The sequence below is a fragment of the Chionomys nivalis genome, chromosome 6, assembly GCF_950005125.1.
Source record: "Chionomys nivalis chromosome 6, mChiNiv1.1, whole genome shotgun sequence".
NCBI classification, from domain to species: Eukaryota; Metazoa; Chordata; class Mammalia; order Rodentia; family Cricetidae; genus Chionomys; species Chionomys nivalis.
The window spans coordinates 40,065,343-40,085,358 of NC_080091.1; the positions used below are offsets into that span (position 1 = coordinate 40,065,343).

Here is a 20,016-nt window from a genome sequence, read left to right on the forward strand (position 1 = left end):
ACCCATTGAGCCATCACTCCAGCCCCCATTTATTTGTTTGTTTTAAAATCAGAAAGTAAAGGTTGAAGACAGTACACCTGAGTGCAAGCAGAGATAACAAGCGACACACTGAAGATAGTGAATTTTCAGAACGTATAAAGTAACTGTGATTATTGTGTCTAAGGAAATAAAATATATTTAAATTTATGGATCAAGAATTGATATGGTCACAGAGGATCATCTAGGTTTGGCAGAAAATAAACTCAGAAACAATCACACATACACACACTTCTAATAAACTCAGGAACACAATCTCTCTCACTCTTTCACATGTACACAAATATACCACCTTTAATCCCAGAATTTAGAATGCAGAGGCAAGAGGATTATAAGTTAGATGCCAGCAGAGGTACATAGTGAAACCTTATCTCAAACAAAGGAAGGTCTGGGGATGTAGCTCAGTATAATGGGCTTGTTCAGCATGTTCAAGGTCTAGAGTTAAATCTTTGGTAGTACAGAAGCAATGAGAAAGGAGACAAATAATAATAAAACAAATTAATAAAAAAAAACCCAAAAATAGTCAGATTGAAAAGAGAATTGGTAAATTAAAAAGAAGTAAAGGAGCCCTGAGCTTTGTGTATGTGCTTCAAAAGGACACAGAAGTGGGGCACATCAGAGCAACATGAAAGATGTAGTGAGGAGCCTCTCTCACTACTGACATTTCTAGGAAAAACTAGACTGAGAATACATGCAAAGGCTAAAACATCAGCGAGTAATCTATTCCAGAGAAGCTAGAGAACACTGATGGGCTTTGGTGGCACTGCTGTGGGCTCCCAGCATGTCTTCAGTAGCACTTGATAAGTTTGCTCCTGTTTCTTAGGAAATCAAAGCTCTTTCCTTGCCAGAGCGTTGTCAGTGAAGAATTTATTTGCAAGTATTAGAATGAGCTTTGACAAAGACAGGCCAGAAAAGCATTGTTCTGACTCAAATAATTTTTTTTCTTTTTAAAAATGTTTTACGTATTTGTGTGTGCATGCTTGTGTAGTCAAGGGGACAAATTGTAGGAATGATTCTCACCATGCGTGTTCCAGAGTTTGAACTTAGTTCATCAGGGTACCACCCAAGCACTGTTACCGGCTGTGCCATCTTGACAGTCCTAGGTTTTAGGGTCCTCCCACCCCCTGTTCCATTTTCCTTTCTGAGCCCACCTACAACCGTTATCTAGGGTTGGGGTAGGTAGGGGTTACCTAGAATGTACTAAGGTGGCAACCCATATTGCTGAAATTAGAGATTTGGTTTGATATGTTTTGACACAAGCAGGGAACAGTGACTCTTTACAAACAAGGTCTGTGCAGAAGGTGGTAGGGCAGGGGGCATCCTTCAAGGAAGCTTTATATTTCCACCCACTCACTGCATCTTTTGTTACCTTTTTTTTCTTTTAAACTAGGAAAATGAACATTTGAAAAAGTTCCAGGTGACATGGGAACTGCATAACAAACACCTGTTTGAAAATCTGGTCTTCTCAGAGCCGCTTCTCCAGAGCAACTTGCCAGCACTGGTGTCTCAGATCAGGTATTTTGTCTTGACTTGGATTCTCTTTTCCTATGGTCTTGTGTGTGTGTTCATGCCTGTAGACCACTATACGTGGAAGTCCTTACAGGAAAAATAACAAGGTATAGAGAAAAAAGATAGTTAGATAGAAAGCTCTAGACCTAAGATATAATACTTTTATATGTAATTTATATTTTATGTGTATGAGTGTTTTGTCTACATGAATGTCTGCATCACATGCTACGGTGCCTAAGGAGGCCAGAAGAGGGCATTGAGTTCTGAAACTGGAGTCACAGACAGTTGTAAGCCGCCATGTTGGTGATGGAGCCCAAACTCAGGTCTTCTTGATGAGCAGCCTGCTGAGCCATCTCTTCAGCCCCCAGTTAAACTTTTAAATGATAAACCAGTGAAAGTGCTATTCAGGTGTAACACCATAATGCCTCCTCATAAAATATATAAAAGCTCCTGCAAGCAGTGCTTTACCTTGACAGGTCTTGGTTCAGCCAGGGATCCTGTCAGGGTTCTTGCATTGTGGTGAAGGGAGGTGAAAGAGGAGGAAGAACGTGGGATTCAGAGTACCTTTGACTCTCCTAGGCTTAGATGTGCTTTTCCATCTATGTTTGTAGAGTGCCTATGTCACTTTTCACCAGGATAACTGGTGGGTGATTCTCTGGTGTCACCAAGATAAGTGCACAAGTACAGAACTCTCTAATGGGCATTTGTTGGGGTGAAGTATGCTAAATAGAGGCATACAGTATGGGCATATGTTTGTTCTCCAGCCAGTCCCTCCTTCATCAGCCATTACTTAGTAGGTCATCTCAGAATCATCTCTTCTTGATTTTGTTTCTTGTCTGTTAACCACATAGAAGCATAGGCCCACAGCGTAGGCACACACTAATAGCAGCCACCTTTATTTGTCCTATTCAACCTTACTTTTAGAGAAAGAACCACCTCAGAAGTAGCTGGTCAGCTCAAGGTGCTACGCAAACCTGGTATGGTTTTTGCAGATTTTTATCAGTTTCACTCAGCCTTGATTTGCTTTCCAGCCCACTCTTTTTTTTTTTTTTTTTTTTTGATTTTCGAGACAGAGTTTCTTCGTAGCTTTTGGGTCCTGTCCTGGAACTAGCTCTTGTAGACCAGGCTGGCCTTGAACTCACAGAGATCCGCCTGCCTCTGCCTCCCAAGTGCTGGGATTAAAGGCGTGCGCCACCACCGCCTGTGCCCACTCTTAAAAAGCATTCAATACAGGACAGTCAAGATGTTTCAGTGGGTAAAGGCATTTGCCACCATGCCTTAATGACCTGAGTTTGATTTGCAGAACTCACAGGGTGAAAAGAAAGAAGACTCCTACATGTTTGTCCTTTGATTTTCATGTGCTACCTATGGCACATGCACATGTGTTCACACCCATGCCTGTATATACACACACACACACACACAGACACACACACACACACACACACAATTTAAAAAGTCAATAGCATCCAGATATTCTTAGAGAGTACACTACAATGGGACTATCTGACTGCAACTCTGGTGGAAGGAAAGGAAGCCAAACTTAACATGAAGAATGTTTTTGTCCAAGTTGTGAGGTTCCCTTGAATTCAGTCGTGCCTCCCTTGTAGCTAGAACAAGCCTCAGTACCTGCCCTTTGTTTCTTTTCCTGGTGAATATTGGATTTGATGCATCTGTCATCCAGTTGATTTCCAGAGACTGACAGAAACCATTTCTTTTCTGGGCACAAGTTTCAAATATTTTTATTTCTCACTGGGAATTACAGTCAGATTTCAAAGATGAATAGTATCCTAGTTTTAAATGTTCACTTTGGGGTTCACTCCCTCTTTCTCTAAGAGGAAATGAGGTGCAGGAAAGAGGGAAAGCAGCATGCCCTCTAAGGAGACCTAGTCATTCCAGAAAATGCTGTCCTTTAAAAAGGTGTGTCCCACCACAGACTCACTTGTCAACCCCCAAAATTGTTTATACTTGAATTTCTAATGTATAAATATATATTTAATAACTCACATTTTTTTTCACAAATTACTAATGAAATACGTAGTTATGTAGGCCTATTTAACTTGTAGAAAAATTATGGAGTGGGCCAGACCCAGTGGCTCATACCTGTAATCTCAGTACTTGGAAGGCAAAAGTAACTGGATCTCTGTGAATTCAAGGACAGTCAGCCAGGGCTGTGTAGAGAGACCCTGTCTCAAAATGAGGAGGGACAAATAGTTAATAATGTATAATACGGATATGAATTGTGCGAGCACAAATGTAGCTTAATAGATTATGAGACAACAAACAGGCTATGGCCAGTATTTAAGTTTATTTAATGTATCTTTTTGTATTACTTTGTTAACATATATTATTTTAGATGCCAGTATGATCTGCATAAGGAGTTTCAGGGCAGTCAGGGTTTTTATGGTAATACCTGTCACAAAAATATACAGCAAATGAGGGTGGGAGGGTGTTAGTGGATAAGCTTGAGGACCTGAATTTGATACCCTAGCACCCACATAAAAGTCAGCTAAGTATGTAGCTATAACCTCCATTATTGAGTAGGAGACAAGTGAATTCTGTGTTTGCTGACCAATAGGTATAACTGAATTGTTAAACTCCAGGTTCAGTGAGAGATCTTATCTCAAACCAAAAAGACAGAAGTAACAGACTAAGACAGCAGGTCTCCTACTCTTCCTGCCCTATTCAGCAAATGGTCTGACACACACAAAATAAGTAAACAGTCTGCTTAAAGGTTATCATTATTCATAGAAACTTAGTTCTTTCTGATAACTTTCTAACACTGACAGAATTATAGACTGCTGCAGGTATCAACTTCTAAGGAGGAAGGTTTATTTGGACTCACAGTCCATCACAGAAGTTCTTGGCAAAGCAAAGCTGCTCACCTTGTGGAACTGCCAGAGAAAGGATTCAGGAATAAAGTACATCAAGTTTCCACCAGTTCCTGATATGTAGCCCAGTAAACTCTGAACCCATATGTGGATTAGTCCGTTGGTGAAGTAAGAGCCCACATGATCCAGCCACCCCCAAAAGCCCTATGCTGTAGGAACTAAGTCTTCAACACAAGAACCTTTGGGAGATATTTCATATCCAAACCATAACATTTAAAAACAAAACGTGAGAAAGCTACTTGTTTTATTGGCCATTTTATGGGGATTATTTATATACCGTGTAATTTGTCCACTTAAAATTACAATTCAGTACCATTTTATTTAGTTAAAAAATTTTCTGATTAATACAAGTTTTACTATTTTATGTTTTAAAAACATTAATTTTATTCACAGTATTTGTAGCTAACGATGTATTTAAAAAAAATATTTTTCATGTCCCCAAACAGAAGTTCTCTGTTCCCCTTATCCTCTAAGAGTCTTTTCTCTGAGTTCAACTGCTGTTTCTCCGTGTATCCTGGCTGTCCTTGGACTCACCCTGTAGACCAGGCTTTCTTTGAGCTCAGAGATTTACCTTACCTGACTCTGTCTCCTGAGTGCTGGAATTAAAGGCATATGCCACCACTGCCCAGCTTGTGAATTGGGTTTAATATTGAAAACTGGAATCAGTTCAATGAAGGACAAGGCTGGCAGCAGTAGGAATCAGGAGAAAACCTATTTCAGGGCTGCATCATAAAACTGTTCTTGGGACCTTAGGTGGTGCCAGGCATTGGTGCAGAGCCTAGATGGACACCTGTGCAGGTGACCTTGCAACCAGTAGATTTTCTGTGAGTCCTGTTTTTACAGTGTTCACAAATGTGGTACACCCTGACAAAGAAAGTAAAAGGAAAAGATTTTGGCAATGACTTCTGTCTATTTCTACCTGTGAAAATTTTTTGATTAAAAGTGACTTTGTTATTTCTTTTTATTATTAAACCACTGGGGGGATGTCATGGTGGAAGAGATGGCTCATTGGTTAAGAGTGCTGACTACTCTTCCATGGGATCCGGATTCAATTCCCAACACCCACGCCACGACTCACAACTGTTTGTAACTCCAGTTCCAGGTGACCCGACATCCTCACACAGACATACATGCAGGCAAAACACTCATGCACATAAAATAAAAATAAATTTACAAGAAGAAAAACCCACTAGGTTATTACAGATAAAATCATGAAGTGGTAGGCACTGTAAACAGCTCTGTGTTTGTTACACATATTTTTCTTGTGTTAATACGCAACATATTTTTATTAACACATGCTTCAGTCATACCTTTCCTTGACATGAATGTATTTTCACTTCAAAACATGCATTTTTTTAATTGTAACATTTCTATGTTTTATATTTGTCATTAAATATTTTGTTTTTTTCTGGGTCATTGTATGTTAATAAGAAATGTGTATACAGCTCCATGTTATACCTTTTTAGAATTCTTGTTAGTTTCTTTTCGGGAGCTATCACTTCTCTGTGCAACTCCTTTATATGTGGTTCTGTTCAGAGTGCTTTGTGTATATAATCTTTTAAGCCCAGGAAGCAGCTCTGCAGCGTGGTTTTGTAAAAAGGGATGATAAAGATAAACAATAGCAACAGGCAGTAAGGTTCTTTTGTCTGGCCAGGAGCTTCTGGGCTCTTCCTTTGTGATAGGTCTTTTCTCTCCTAGGCTGGGAACCACGACGCATGACACTTGCAATGAAGACACGTACAGCACCTTGCTGCAGAGGTACCAGCGTTCTGAGGAAGAATTGCGCAAAGTTGCTGAAGAGTGGCTGGAGTGTCAGAAGAGGATTGATGCCTATGTGGATGAACAGGTAATCGTTGCTCCCAAGGCACAACCTGCACTCTGAGGCTTTTGTGCCAAGTTGCTAGCTACAGTTTGAGTTGCTGAGCTCCCAACATAGGCCTTTGGTGTACCCTGGTAGAAACCTTGCAATATCACAGACCTCTGACCTGGGTGTTGTATGGCAGGAGCAATTAGATCTTCAGAAAGGTTGTATCTACTGTCTCTGTGTCCTAATGAAGGACATTAGGAAGTTACCAGGCGTTTTGGGCCCAGAAGCCATTTATCAATCACGGTTCTGTTGAGAGCTCATTCTTTCTTCATTCAGAACTGCCAGACAGAGCAGACATAAGGGCAGAGGATAGCAGGACAAGTGGGATGTGTCTGTTGGAGATGGCTCTAAAAGGACTGTGTCAAGTGACCACTACATCTCAGAGGAGACACCAGGCATGTTGTTAAGATGGTATTTCTGCCATTCATCCTGGCCCCCTGCCTTTGTAGACCTTCTGGTTAAACAGAAAAAAAAAAGGCTTTAGGTTTTAAAGTTTATTTTAAAGGTGCTGGTATGAGGAGAAAAAGAAAAAAAGGAAGGTAGAAAGAAATGGCAGCCCAGTGTTGTGCATGCAAGATAATTTATAAACAGACACGATGGCTATTTTGGGTTGAGATATAAGCTGGTTCGACATGAATTCCAAGATCATTGTGCCATTCATATAGTGATTGAACCCTTATTCCTTTCCCTGTTTGCTTCTGAGTGGTTAAGAAGGGGGTTCTTTTTCAGAATTTGAGAAAACTCTCCCTGTTTACTGACTTTGGCTCTCATGGTATCAGTGCACTAGTTCCACTTTTTTTTTTCTTTTCTTTTTTTTTGGTTTTTCGAGACAGGCACGTGAGAATGACCAGGCTGACAGGCATAGTAAAGGTGGGGCCACAGCTGCAGCTGTCCTCCTACAGCCTCAAGAATCAGGTCCTGACCCTATAGGTAGCTGGCAACCCCAGAAAAGGGGCAAGCAACTGTCCTCTCTTTGAGCCCTGTATGCATACCAGTCTACTTTCTGAGCCCTGCTGTTCTGGCAGCAGAGAGATCTGGGTCCAGGAATGGGAGGAGCCAGAGTGGAGGATAACTCTTCCTTGAGAATCTGCCTCCTAAGATCCTGTGAAGGACCCTAACAGTTAACTTCTGGGTTAGCTTCTTACCATGACAATGAGAGAGTCACATAAATGATACTTAGTTTTACATGAGTTTTTCTATTTTATACAAAATCATAAAGTTTGTTTTCTTTTTAAATATGTAGATTTGAAAAGGCAGACTGCTGACAATGTGAACTCTGTAGAGAACATCCATGACATCAGAACATGACTGCTTAGTTGAAGTTATTAAAGTTGGGGAGAAGCAGTGAGGGTTTGAGCCATGAGTACTCTGAAACAACGAAGCAAAAAAACATTGCTCAGTTTCCAATCTCTGTGAGAGAATACAAGTTTGTCATTTGTTAGTAAGGGGTTTTACTCTATAGTCCGTACAAGCCTCAGACTTGTGATCTTCTTGCCTCTGCCTCCTGAGTACTGGTTAATAGCCCATGTGCCACCACGCCTGACTTGAATCACCAGCTTTTTTTAGAGGAAGATTCCTTGACTTGTGCTGTGTTCTTGTGATGGCACAGCACATGGCTGAAGGTCATGATGGAGGATGTCCTTAAGACTCCAGGAAGGAGAGAGGAAGGCTCTGGGGTCCTAATATGCACTTCAAGGTTATTCTCCGGTAACCTAGCTTCCACTGGGAGCTACCTCCTAAAGGTTTTTTTTACCTTTCAATGGTACTGAATGCTAAGGAACAAGCCTTTGGCATGTGAACCTTGTGTGGAGAGTCAAGAACCAGATTGTAGGTGGCTAGAGAGATGGCTCAGTAATTGATAGCACCAGCTGCTTTTTCAGAGGACCCAGATTCGATTCCCATACCCACATGACAGCCTATAGGCATCTGTAACTCTAGTACCAGGCAATCTAACACATTCTTCTTGCATCTCTGGGCATCAGGCATGCACATGGCATACAGCAATACATGCTGGCAAAACACTCATACACATAAAATAATAAATCATTAAAAAAGAAAGAAGCCGGGCAGTAGTGGTGCACACTTTTAATCCCAGTACTCGGGAAGCAAAGGTAGGTGGATCTTTGAGTTTGAGACCAGCCTGATCTACAGAGTGAGTGCCAGGTCGGGCTCCAAAGTTACACAAAGAAACCCTGTCTCAAAAAGAAAAACCAAAAAAAAAAAAGAAAGAAAGAAAGAAAAAGAAAGAGAAAAAGAGAAAGAAAGAAAGAGAAGAACCAAACCAAAGCACCAAACACCAGCCTGTGCCTGGCTAACTCTTGTCATCATGATGAAAGATACATAGAAGGGGGATGAGGAGCTGGAGAGCCACAAAGTGCCACTCACTGCATTGAGAGCAATTATAGGAGAGTTTGCTTCTGTCCCCAGGGAAGATTCGTTTAAGTCAGCTAAGGTTATAGGATGACTCGTGTCTCCTGTAAAGAGCTACCACTTACACTAATCTGGGTTTGCTACTGGACACAATAGTATGAGGAATCCAGTATTATGTAGGCACTCTATACTTCACCTAAATATGTGCACCACCTAAAACTTTCTGTAGTGGGGATAGTAAACTTTCTATGGTGACAGCTGGTAACAAAGCCCATACAACAGTAGCTAGTGTCTGCTTTGGTCCCCACAGTCCTGCTGGTAATCTTAGCATTGACTGAGAAGCTGCTGCTCTTGGGGGTTTGGGAGAGAGGGGTATGAGCTGGGGTATATATGCCTTAGTTCTTGGAATAGAGAATGTGCCTAAGTGGATTGGCAGACATTTGTGGGTTCTTTGATTAGTCTGTTTCAGATTTTCTTCTGAATTCTCAAGTTGCATTGCTTATATTTCATTTTTTAATTTTCTAATTTATTTTATGTTATTATTGGAATTACACATAGATAAAGGTTAATAATAGAGTTAATGTTCTCAGAACTAGAAAGGTCATATATATGGGTAGAACAGACCAGCTCCAGGAGTCCTCAACCAGGCTTGTCTGTCAGGTGCCTGAGAGCAAGCACTTACTTCCTCAGCACAGGAAATGTATCCTGCTCTCTGAGGTTGTTTTCCGTGTGAGAAAAGTACTTGTAGTATTATGAGTGTCAAGCAAGAGGCTGAAATAAAATAGCTGGTGACTCATTCTTTTATATTGCACCTCTGTTTTGTTCCTAGGTAATCTTTCTTGTCTATACATTTCTTTAAAATCATTTAAAAGAATCTTCCTTGAGAATGTTTTGTGTAGCTGTTACTAAGGTTTTTTTTATATATTTTTTATATCTTCTTTCTAGATGACAATGAAAACCAAACAGCGCATGTTAACAGAAGACTGGGAGATTTTTAAGCAAAGGAGATTAATTGAAGAACAGGTAAGGTTGTTGAACAGGCAAATTACTGCACAGAAAAGTGACACCTTAATATGTAAGAATGCTCTGTGTTACAGGATACCAGTGAAGACCATTGACAGTTCCTGCCGGTGTTAAAGTCATTATACAAAGTGATTTTAACTTTTAGATAAACTGGCTGCATTTACTTGTTTCTTGGTCTTCCATATACTTGCTTGAAAAGAATAATCTTGGTGGGAGTTGGTGAAAAATGGTACAAAGATCATATTCCCTGAACTCCCCCTTCCCCTTTGCACCAATTAGCCAATTGCGTCAGATTGAAGTTTAGCTCCCACCAGTGGGATGAAACAGAGGCCCTTTCACCTGAATGTGCTGATAGGCTCGATTAAGTTCTGGCACACACTTCCCCTTTGAAATCGAGATTCCTGATTATTGGTGCTACTACCTAGACATCTCTTGGGTCCAGTCTACTCCACATATGAGTCTCAATTTCTGGTGTCTTAACAAGTCCTGAGTATCTAGAGCAGACTGAGTAAACCTGGTGTCTACAATAGTTCTACCTTATGACTATCTGCAAAAATGCATATGGTATATGTTTTCTGGAGACCAGAACATTAAAAGGTTTCTGATGCTTCACTCTTGATTTGACTGACCCTGCCTGCATACTCCAAGGCTACTGTCCTGTTCTTTTGTTTTTTTCCATCTGCAAAAGGTGGGCCTCGGGTTATAAATGAGCATGATTACTGTCATAGTTGAAATATGGTGCAGGAAATGGGGGAAGTATCTTGTAAATTTAAGCTATTGTTTGATAATTTCTTCTAGTTAACTAATAAGAAAGTAGTTACTGGTGAGAACAACTTCACGGATACCAGGAGACACATGTTGTCATCATCTCGGTTGAGCATGCCAGACTGCCCTAACTGCAACTACAGGCGAAGGTGAGCTAGGCTCTCTAGGTGCTATTGACCTTCAGCCCACACTGAAACAAGCAGAGGTTTGAACCCAACCTTGAGAGTTGGCTTTCTTGGTAACTGTCCTTAATTCCCGATCAGATGTGCTTGTGATGACTGCAGCCTCTCACACATCCTCACTTGTGGTATCATGGACCCCCCCGTCACTGATGACATCCACATTCACCAGCTACCACTCCAAGTGGATTCTGCTCCCGACTATCTCTCTGAGATGCGCCCACCTAGTGTGTCATCAGCAAGCTCAGGGTCAGGTTCCAGCTCTCCCATCACAATTCAGCAACATCCCAGACTCATCCTCACAGACAATGGCTCTGCACCAACTTTGTAAGTTGTGACTTTATAATAGAGTTTCAGAAATTTATCCAGTAATGATAAATACATACATCAGAAATATGATCACCATTATAGTGCTTTTTATAAAAAAGAAAAAAAAAGGATCTTTCAGTGTGTTAAACACCTGTTAAAACATGAAATCAATAAACCCAAACTATTTTATTACCTGAAAAAATATGGTGAATTTATAATTACCAGTTGGTATGCAGGGAAATGTCTCACAGTTCTGGTCTCATTTTCTCATTCTTCCTGGGGTGGACAGTGGCTGTTCATCCTCTTCATTGTCAGCTCAGTGTTCATGCTTGTTCCATGTCTTGCTAAGAACTCAGATCACTTTAGCAAGCAATTGAAAGTTTGTGTTTTCTGTATTCTTACATTATAAGAAGTACATTTAATACTAGCAAGGGGCTGTAAACTCAGTAGTGACCCTGTCATTTGCAGAGGCTTCATAAGTTTATTTGCACATGGGTATATATAATTTCTTTTTTCTTTCTTTCTTTCTTTTTTTTTTGTTTATTTGTTTGGATGGATGGTTGGTTGGTTTTTTTGAGATAGAATTTCCTCTAAGTAATCCTGGCTGTCCTAGAACTCACTCTGTAGACCAGACTAGCCTCAAACTCAGAGATCCACCTGCCTCTGCTTCCTGAGTATTGGGATTAAAGTCATGTGCCACCACACCTGGCATTTTCTTTTTCATTTTTCTCGGTGTTTCCCTCTCTCTCTCTCTCTGTCTCTCTCATTCTTTTTTTTTTTTTCCTTTTTTTTTTTTTGAGACAGTTTTACTATGTAGCTCTGACTATCCTGGAGGTCTCTATGTAAACCAGGCTGGCCTCATACTCTGAGATCCACCTGCCTCTACCTCCTCAGTCCTGGAATTAAAGGGCATATGCCACCCCAGTGGGCTTTATATTGTTTCTTAAGTCAAGTAAGTTGAACATGAAACCATCACTAGCCCTGCAGAAGTGCTATTTTGAGGGATTGTTGACTATATCTGGCTGCACATGATCCTCAGAGTCTTCAAACTGATAGAAATGTTCATCATATACTTCATTTGAATTTGTCATGCTGGTGCTCATTTTTTTCTTCCTTTGATGTTTATCCTTGTCTTCCAGGTCTCAGTGAATTAATTTTATTGTTGCTAGGAGACTAGAACCCAGGACCTTATATGAACTCTGTATCACTGAGTCTTATCCCAGCCCCAAATACATAATAATTCTAAAAGCCTGAGCTGAAGCCCATAGTTTATTCTTCATTGAACAAAGTTCTGCTGATTATGCTCTCAGGTCTTAAGCATTTTGAGGATTTCTTTGCTAGCTGTTATACAGTTTCTAACCAGGCATATGGAAGTTTAACATGCAGGTGAATCTGTGGAAAATTGAAGTTAGGGAATTGCAATTAACTTTATCAAACTGTCCACTTATTGTCATAATTGCCATCATCAATAGTGGGCTCTGATGTGTGATCAGTAATGGAACATCAGCTACAGGAGCCTTTTACCTGAACTGGAACTGCCCTCATGTTGGTCTGGGCAACTCGTATCTTCCAATACTGAAGGCCCTAACAACTTGTGATTAGTGTCTTCCAACCTGTGTGATTGAAAATCCTTGTGATGTAGCTTTCTTGGTGCTGGGTTTTTTTGTTTTGTTTTGTTTTGGTTTTTGGTTTTTGGTTTTTCGAGACAGGGTTTCTCTGTAGCTTTGATGCCTGTCCCGGAACTAGCTCTTGTAGACCAGGCTGGCCTCGAACTCCCAGAGATCCGCCTGCCTCTGCCTCCCGAGTGCTGGGATTAAAGGTGTGCGCCACCACCACCCGGCTTGGTGCTGTTTTTTAAACTGATGAATCAGCAACATCATTTCAGTCATTGCAGTACAGTGCAGTGTGGGTCTTACTGAGGCAGAGAAGCCTCCACTTGTCATGTACATGCTAAGGATGAGTTGGCCACTTCATTTCAGAGCCAGTTTTCCCATGGTACACCATGGCAGTGGGAACACTGCAGGAACACTGTTAGCCAAGATACACACACTCCCTTGGTGGTGGGTGCTTTTTTCTTCTGTTGGTGAGCTTCAGATATTGGTGAAGTGTATTAGGTTCTTCGTTTTGAAAATAGAAAATACCCAGGAGGCAGAGGCAGTTGGATCTCTGTAAGATCAACACCTGGTCTACATAGTGAGTTCCAGGATAGCCAGGGTTATATAGAAAGACCCTGTCTTAAAACAAAAGAGAGAGTACCATGTGCTTTGTAATTCTGGACCTTTTCTTAGGAGGCAGAGCACTGATCCTTAGGATTTTTACCTTCTTAGAGATCATTGTGTGCCAAGATAGAGGACAGATTGGCATAAGTTTTAGCTAATACTGGGGTGGGCATGTCTGGTCATCCCTAATCTACAGTAGCTCTTCTCTTATATTAGGATGTTATATTTTAAAGTGATCTCCATAGGCTAAATCCAGAAGATTTTCTTAAGTTCTGGTTTTTTTTTTTTTCAGTGAACATGTCATTTTCTCATTGCATAGATGAAGTTGATTTTCAAAACTGACTTGAGTATAGCTAATTTAATTATCATGTTGTTACATAACCGTGCTTGGGAGATTTGGTCAGCTGGATATTATCTAACAATTTGGTGATTATAAAAGACCTGAGGTTACTTTTTGTATCTTAACATTTTCATAAAAATGATGTCTACTTGGGGGTGGCACTTTTACTCCAGGGCTTTTCAGGCCAAATGAAAATGTATTACCTATTCATCTTGGTCACGCCAGCGTTTCTACTGTGGGACATTTTTTCCCATCATTCTCCAAGTCACAGATGTTACTCATCCAGGCTTTTCTTTGTGTTCAGGTGACTAAGAGGTGTTAAGTAGTGTGAGTGACACTGAACACTCTTCGTGAACAGACCCATGACCTTAGAGGAGATGTCGTGTTCAGTGGGGGGTGCTCCTCACTGTCCTCCCCAAACGAAGGGCCTCATGGTGACCGTCTCTGCTTGCCTCAGTTGTAGTGATGATGAAGACGTCGCACCATTGTCAGCTAAGTTTGCTGACATTTATCCGTTGACTAACTACGATGATACCAATGTGGTGGCCAACATGAATGGAATCCACAGCGAACTGAATGGTGGTGGGGAAAACATGGCCCTGAAAGATGAGGTATGGGTGTAGCTTTTTTATGAGGAGGTGTGGGTGTCAGTAAATGCCAGATGTGGTGGTCTTACATTTCATTTATGTTACTATTGTTTTGAAAAATAAAGCTACAGAATGCTGCCTTTTAAGTCCCCTCAGGTAAGCAGCACCAGTCATAGTTCTTCAGAAGCTGATGATGAAGATGCTGATGGTGAAAGTAGTGGTGAGCCCCCAGGAGCACCCAAAGAAGATGAGGCTCTAGGAAATGGTAGCCCAAGGGCAGACGAGAGTAAAGTAGACACTCCACCTCCATCCTACCCAGCGCAGCAAGTAAGATCTTCTGTTTATGTTTTCTGTTTCTTCCTTTGTGTATTTCCTGTAAATAGAAGCAAATTATGCCAATTCCAGCAATTCCTGAAATTAGAACTGTAGAGAAACAAGTTTACTTATAAATTATATACAATTCATATTTTAGTCTCTTTTTGCTATTGCTCAGGTCTATAATTGTCATTAGTTTTATAACACTCTGTGCTTAGAGACAGGTTTTTGCTTTTCTTTCTTCCTTCTTTTTCTTTCTTTTCTTTTGTCTGTAGAAGAAAGATGGGTTTTATTGTTTGTGTTGGAGACAGTTCTCACTCTTGGTTGACCCTTCTACCTAAACTCAAATGCTGGGGTGTATGTTCTCACACCCAGCTTCAGAGTTTTATTAGTTCAGTAAGAGTTTTTTTAATGAAAGGAAGAACAAATGGAGGCCAAACGCTTGGCTAATTAATAATTGTAATAAGTAATGTATGTGATTAAAATAATAAAGGTGATATCAAAAGGAGTAAATTGGGAAATCTTGGCATCATTGTCCCCCATTTTGTGTCCCATCACCTGTGTACCTTCAGCCCTTATGCCCAGGAGATAACTAGTTTCATTATGTGCAAATGCAAACATTTACTCTTTCCTGTCTTATGAGAAAGGCTATGTTGCGTTTTACTTAACGTGTCTTTGAAGGATGTGCTTCTATATGTTTTTTATTTTTGTAACTTTAATTTTTAAAAGTTATTTTCATTATTTTTAATTACATGTATTTTTGTGGGCATGTACACATGAGTGACCAGGAAAGCCAGTGGTGTCTGATCCCCTTGGAGCTAGAGTTACAGGTAGTTGTGAGTCACTGGATATGGGTATGAGGAACTGAACTCAGGTCCTCTATTAAGACAAGTACATGAACTGATCCTCAGGCCTTGTTTTTTATGTTTGATTTTTTTGTTTGTTTGTATGACTATTATTGTATTTTAGTTTGCTTTAGATTTTGTTTGTTTAAGACAAAGTACCATACCATGTAGCTAAGTCTAGCCTTTTATAAACTCCTGATCATGTTGCCTCCCAAATGCTGGAATTACAGGTGTGGACACCATGCCTGGTTATAAATAATTTAGAATCTTGAGTAAAGTCTGAGAAATTATAAGGGTTTGAGTTCTAAGCCTCACCCATGGTAGGCAAGCTCCCTACCACTGAGCTGTATCCTCATTTAGCCCTGTCCTTCCTTTTCCCACCCTCTGTAGTACCATGGGCTGAAACTAAGGTCTCATCACTCTGATTCTACTGACTTCGCTGTGTTCTGCTATGGAGGTGGTGGGGTTTTTGTCTTTTTTTAACTCTATTGGCCAGCACTTGTGTTGTTTCTTGTTTTAAACAAAGTGGTTTTCTTCTAGATTTATAACTTTACCTCTGACTGATACTGTGATCTTTTTGACTCAGTATTTCTTATTTTGCTTTGTTTTAGATGGGGTTTCTCTGTGTAACCCTGGCTGTCCTAAAACTCTCTCTATAGAACAGTCTGGCCTTAAACTCAGAAATACGCCTGCCTCTATCTCCCAAGTGCTAGAACTAAACATGTGCACCACCACTGCCTCGTGACTCAATATTTCTTATGGTGTAAGGTTAGACTTAGAACTATATTTTTGGAAAGATCATATTTTCCCATATTAAAAATTCAGGCCTACATTCCGTTCTGTTTATTGGTCTCTATGTTGGTCTCTACCCCACAGCTCACTTGACTGTTGACTCTATGGTAAGTTTGAAATACAATAAGGCCTATCCCCTAGTCTGGTAGTGTGTGTCTTACTTTTCTTCTGATGACAAAGACAACTTACAGAAGATAGAGTTTATCGTTCAGAGGGTGAGTCCATGACCATTATGGTGGAGAGCATGGCAGCAGGCAGCCAGGCATGGTGCTGGAGCAATAGCTGAGAATTTAACACCTTGATCCCTAAGCCTCAGGCACAGTGAGATAGAAGAGGGAGAAAGCTAGCTGGTATTGATTTGAGCTTTTGAAACTTCAAAGACTACCCCCAGTGACACACCTCCTCCAACAAGGCCACAACCCCTAATCCTTCCTGGATAGTTTCACTAACTGGGGACTAAGCATTTAAATATATGAGCCTCCAGTGTGCTTCTTTATAAGTAGCCATCTTTCCACAGTAGCTTTAGATGGATGAAGAAAGGATGAGGATAGAGCCCCTAATACCACCTTCATGGAGGTTAGATTTGCAGTATATAGATTATCAATTGCTAAGAGATTTTTTTTTTTTTTTGTCCTTTCCAGTTCTGCTAGTTTTTGATACATTTTACACAGGGGTAATTTCTTTGTTTATTGGGATTCTCAGATTCTTTTTTCTGTCATCTTCAATTTGTTTTAGGATTTATCTTTTTTTCTCTTTATATTAAATTTTTGTTTTAACATTATCCTTAATTCTCTGAACAAGCTGTTCTTCCTGCTTAGACATCATTGTTTGTCAATCTGATGTGTGGACCAAGAACTGTTGTCCAGTGACTGTAAGAGAGGCAACACTTTCGTGTCCCCGTTGCATGGTCCTAAATAATCACACAGAGACTTACATTAATTACAAACCGTTTGGCCTATACTTCTGGCTTATTACTAACTAGCTCTTACATCTCAATTAACCCATTTCTGCTAATCTATGTATTGCCAAGTCTTTTAACAAAGGCATGTTTGCATGTTATTTCTTGGGCACTGCATCTCCCTCCCCCCCCCCCCCGCCCCATCTGAGTCTTCAGTTTAATAGTTCTGCCTAACCCTATCCTGCCTGGCTATTGGTCAAACAGTTTTTATTACTAACCAATTGGAACAATACATATTTACAGTGTGCAGAAGCATCTGACTGTTCTTTTCTGGCATGTCTCATATTTTTTTGTGAAAAATTGATTGGTTTAGATAATATTTATTATATATAATAACTTTATAGTCTGACTTTCTCCTTGGGATTGCTGTCCCCCCCCCAGGGGGTGTGCTTTTTATTTTCCATGATCATTACTTTATTGCTGTTAAATGCCTGCATCTATATCACTCACATTGTGAGAGAGCCGCTGATGTCTGTTTTTTGTTTTGTTTCATTTGTTCCTTTTTGTTTTGTTTTTGGCTTTTTGGGTGTTTTTTTTTTTGTGTGTGTGTGTTTGTTTGTTTTTTGAAACAGGGTTTCCCTGTGTGAACAGTCCTAACTCTCGTGGAACTCTCTTTGTACACCAGGCTGACCTCGAACTCACAGATATGCTGGTCTATGTCTCCAGAGTGCTGGGATTAAAGATGTGTGCCCATGCCCTGCTGCCCCTTTCTGCTTTTAGCCTGGCTGCTTGCTTTATTGGGTCAATCCCTGCTGCCTTATCTCTTCTGAAGGTTCCTCTGTGTTCCAGCACATCTCTGTGTAGATTAGGAAACAGTTCCCTTGCTCAGCTTGTACTCCAGTGAACTTTGGTGGTTTCTTCCTTTGTATGCTTCCTTTGAAGGTCATGACTATGTGTAGACTGTGGCTTCCTAGTCAACCACTGAGCTTTTGATAGTTTGAATATTTCACGGCCTTTTCACTTTTAAAGTTTCCCCAGTCTGTTTCTCTCTCATTCACTGGCCATTCCCGCTGAGTCCACTGAGTCCACTGAATAAGAAAAGGACTAAAAAGGAAGGACATTGCTGCTCTTAGGTATGAGGGAGGTTTATTATAGCTATGAGGGAGACTATAGCCAGAGGCAGGGACTTCTGGGAGAGTGGCTATGACCCTGATCCGGGCCATGTGAGGAGAATGGGGAGGGGAGAAAGGAGAGCCAGAAGAGTAAAAGGTAGCCTAAAGGGCCCAGCAACCAAAAATGGATGGATTATCTAGGGAAGTGTAACAACTGTGAGAAGAGTATGTTACCCTCTATCGGGTAGGGAGAGACTAAAGGATTCTGGGAGAATCTGCTAACCAGGTCTGTGTTGATAAGTTAAATAGGCACCTTAGTTAGGCTCTTTGTCCCAGGTTTGAGACCTGACATCTACTTTTTTTGACTCAGCTCACTGGACACTGAGCTGTTCTCCTTGGTAGCAAGGCTTTTTTGCTCATATTTCCTGTATGCTGCTCCCTGCACTAGAGCTAGATCAAGGGAAGGCTCTGACAGAAAGTTCAGATTCTTCCTGTTCTTCCCTGAAGATCTGGGTATTTTTAAATAAAGACTTCGCAGTCCCAGTGTATGACTATGGCTTAATTCTAGAGTCTGAAGTGTTATCTTTGTTACCTGTTTTCAATTTCACATTTGCTTTTGATAAGGAAGTTTCACTGGTCTCTTCCTTCTGCCCCAGCTAGCATGCTATCTCCCCTTCTTGGTGGAAGTTTCATTGCAGCTGTTGATTGAAAAGTAGGAGCCCAGCAGAGTCCAGCCACCCAGTGATCCTGTTGTCTTTGGTTCCAGTTCCCTCCTGGCTTTATCCTTCTAATATCTTTATGGAAATCCTTGTTGCTGCTCAGTTGGGTCCCTGGTCAGTGACTTCTGTCTCTGTAAATACCCTTCTGGAAAATGAGGCTGAGCTCTGCAGCCTTCCTTGTTTCCATCTGTGGCATTTGTACCTTTTCATGTGGAGGACTCTAGTTAGCCCAGACTGAGCCCTTAATCTTTATGTTTGCTCTGTAATTCTGACTGACTGTAGCTTAATTCGTGTACTTCTTTTTCTGTTGTTTTAGGCGGAACAAACTCCGAATACTTGTGAATGCCATGTTTGTAAACAAGAAGCTTCTGGGCTACCAGCATCAGCAATGACTGCTGGAGCCCTGCCTCCTGGCCATCAGTTCCTGAGCCCAGAGAAGCCAACACACCCTGCGCTGCACCTGTACCCCCACATCCACGGACATGTACCCTTGCACACTGTTCCACACCTGCCTCGACCGCTCATCCACCCCACTTTGTATACAGCACCCCCCTTCACACACAGTAAGGTAAGCCAGTTAGGAAAGGCCTTGAAGTCTCTCATGACTTAAATTCTGACAAGAGCACATACTTCAGCAAACAGGAGTGGGTATGCGGCCGGGCAGTGGTGGCGCACGCCTTTAATCCCAGCACTTGAGAGGCAGAGGCAGGCGGATCTCTGTGAGTTCGAGACCAGCCTGGTCTACAGAGATAGTTCCAGGAAAGGCTTCAAAGCTACAGAGAAACCCTATCTCGAAAAACCAAAAAAAAAAAAAAAAAAAAAAAAAAGGAGTGGGTATGCTGACCCATGCGGCTGCTCCTGATGCACTGCAGACATTTGCGTTGGCTATCGTCTCTAAAGTTCTTGTAATGTTGAACCTTTGCAGTGTATAGGAATACAAAAAAAAAAAAAAAAATCATGAATTAGAGCGTTTTCAGGGGATGTTGCTAACAGATTGAACTCCAGGATACTTGACAATAAATAGTCCATTAAATAGTCCATTTTTCTACCCCGGACCTGACTTTTGCCTTAACATAATAGATAAAGTGAGTTGAAAATAGCTTGAATCCTCTGATGTTTTCTGGCTTGCAAACTAGGACCTTATCAAATACACAAGCCTGAAGAAAAGCCCAGTGTGAAACACAGAGAAATCGTATTATCTATGAATATGGAAATATAGCTGTAGGGCAGAGAAGAGGTT

General features: G+C 40.9%; 1 protein-coding gene across 5 annotated transcripts in view; it reads left to right on the top strand.

The window, feature by feature from the left end:
- Fam193a (family with sequence similarity 193 member A) overlaps window positions 1-20,016 on the top strand; it is a 122,039-nt gene that overhangs the window by 62,809 nt on the left and 39,214 nt on the right. For 4 of the 5 annotated variants that reach the window (XM_057772547.1, XM_057772548.1, XM_057772550.1 and 1 more), the window contains 8 exons: window positions 1,427-1,551; window positions 6,135-6,282; window positions 9,619-9,696; window positions 10,495-10,610; window positions 10,725-10,967; window positions 13,966-14,119; window positions 14,243-14,422; window positions 19,093-19,344. In XM_057772547.1, coding sequence (XP_057628530.1) covers window positions 1,427-1,551; window positions 6,135-6,282; window positions 9,619-9,696; window positions 10,495-10,610; window positions 10,725-10,967; window positions 13,966-14,119; window positions 14,243-14,422; window positions 19,093-19,344 — 1,296 coding nt within the window. The remainder of the gene's footprint in view (window positions 1-1,426; window positions 1,552-6,134; window positions 6,283-9,618; window positions 9,697-10,494; window positions 10,611-10,724; window positions 10,968-13,965; window positions 14,120-14,242; window positions 14,423-19,092; window positions 19,345-20,016) is intronic. The other variant, XM_057772549.1, reaches the window with a different exon arrangement.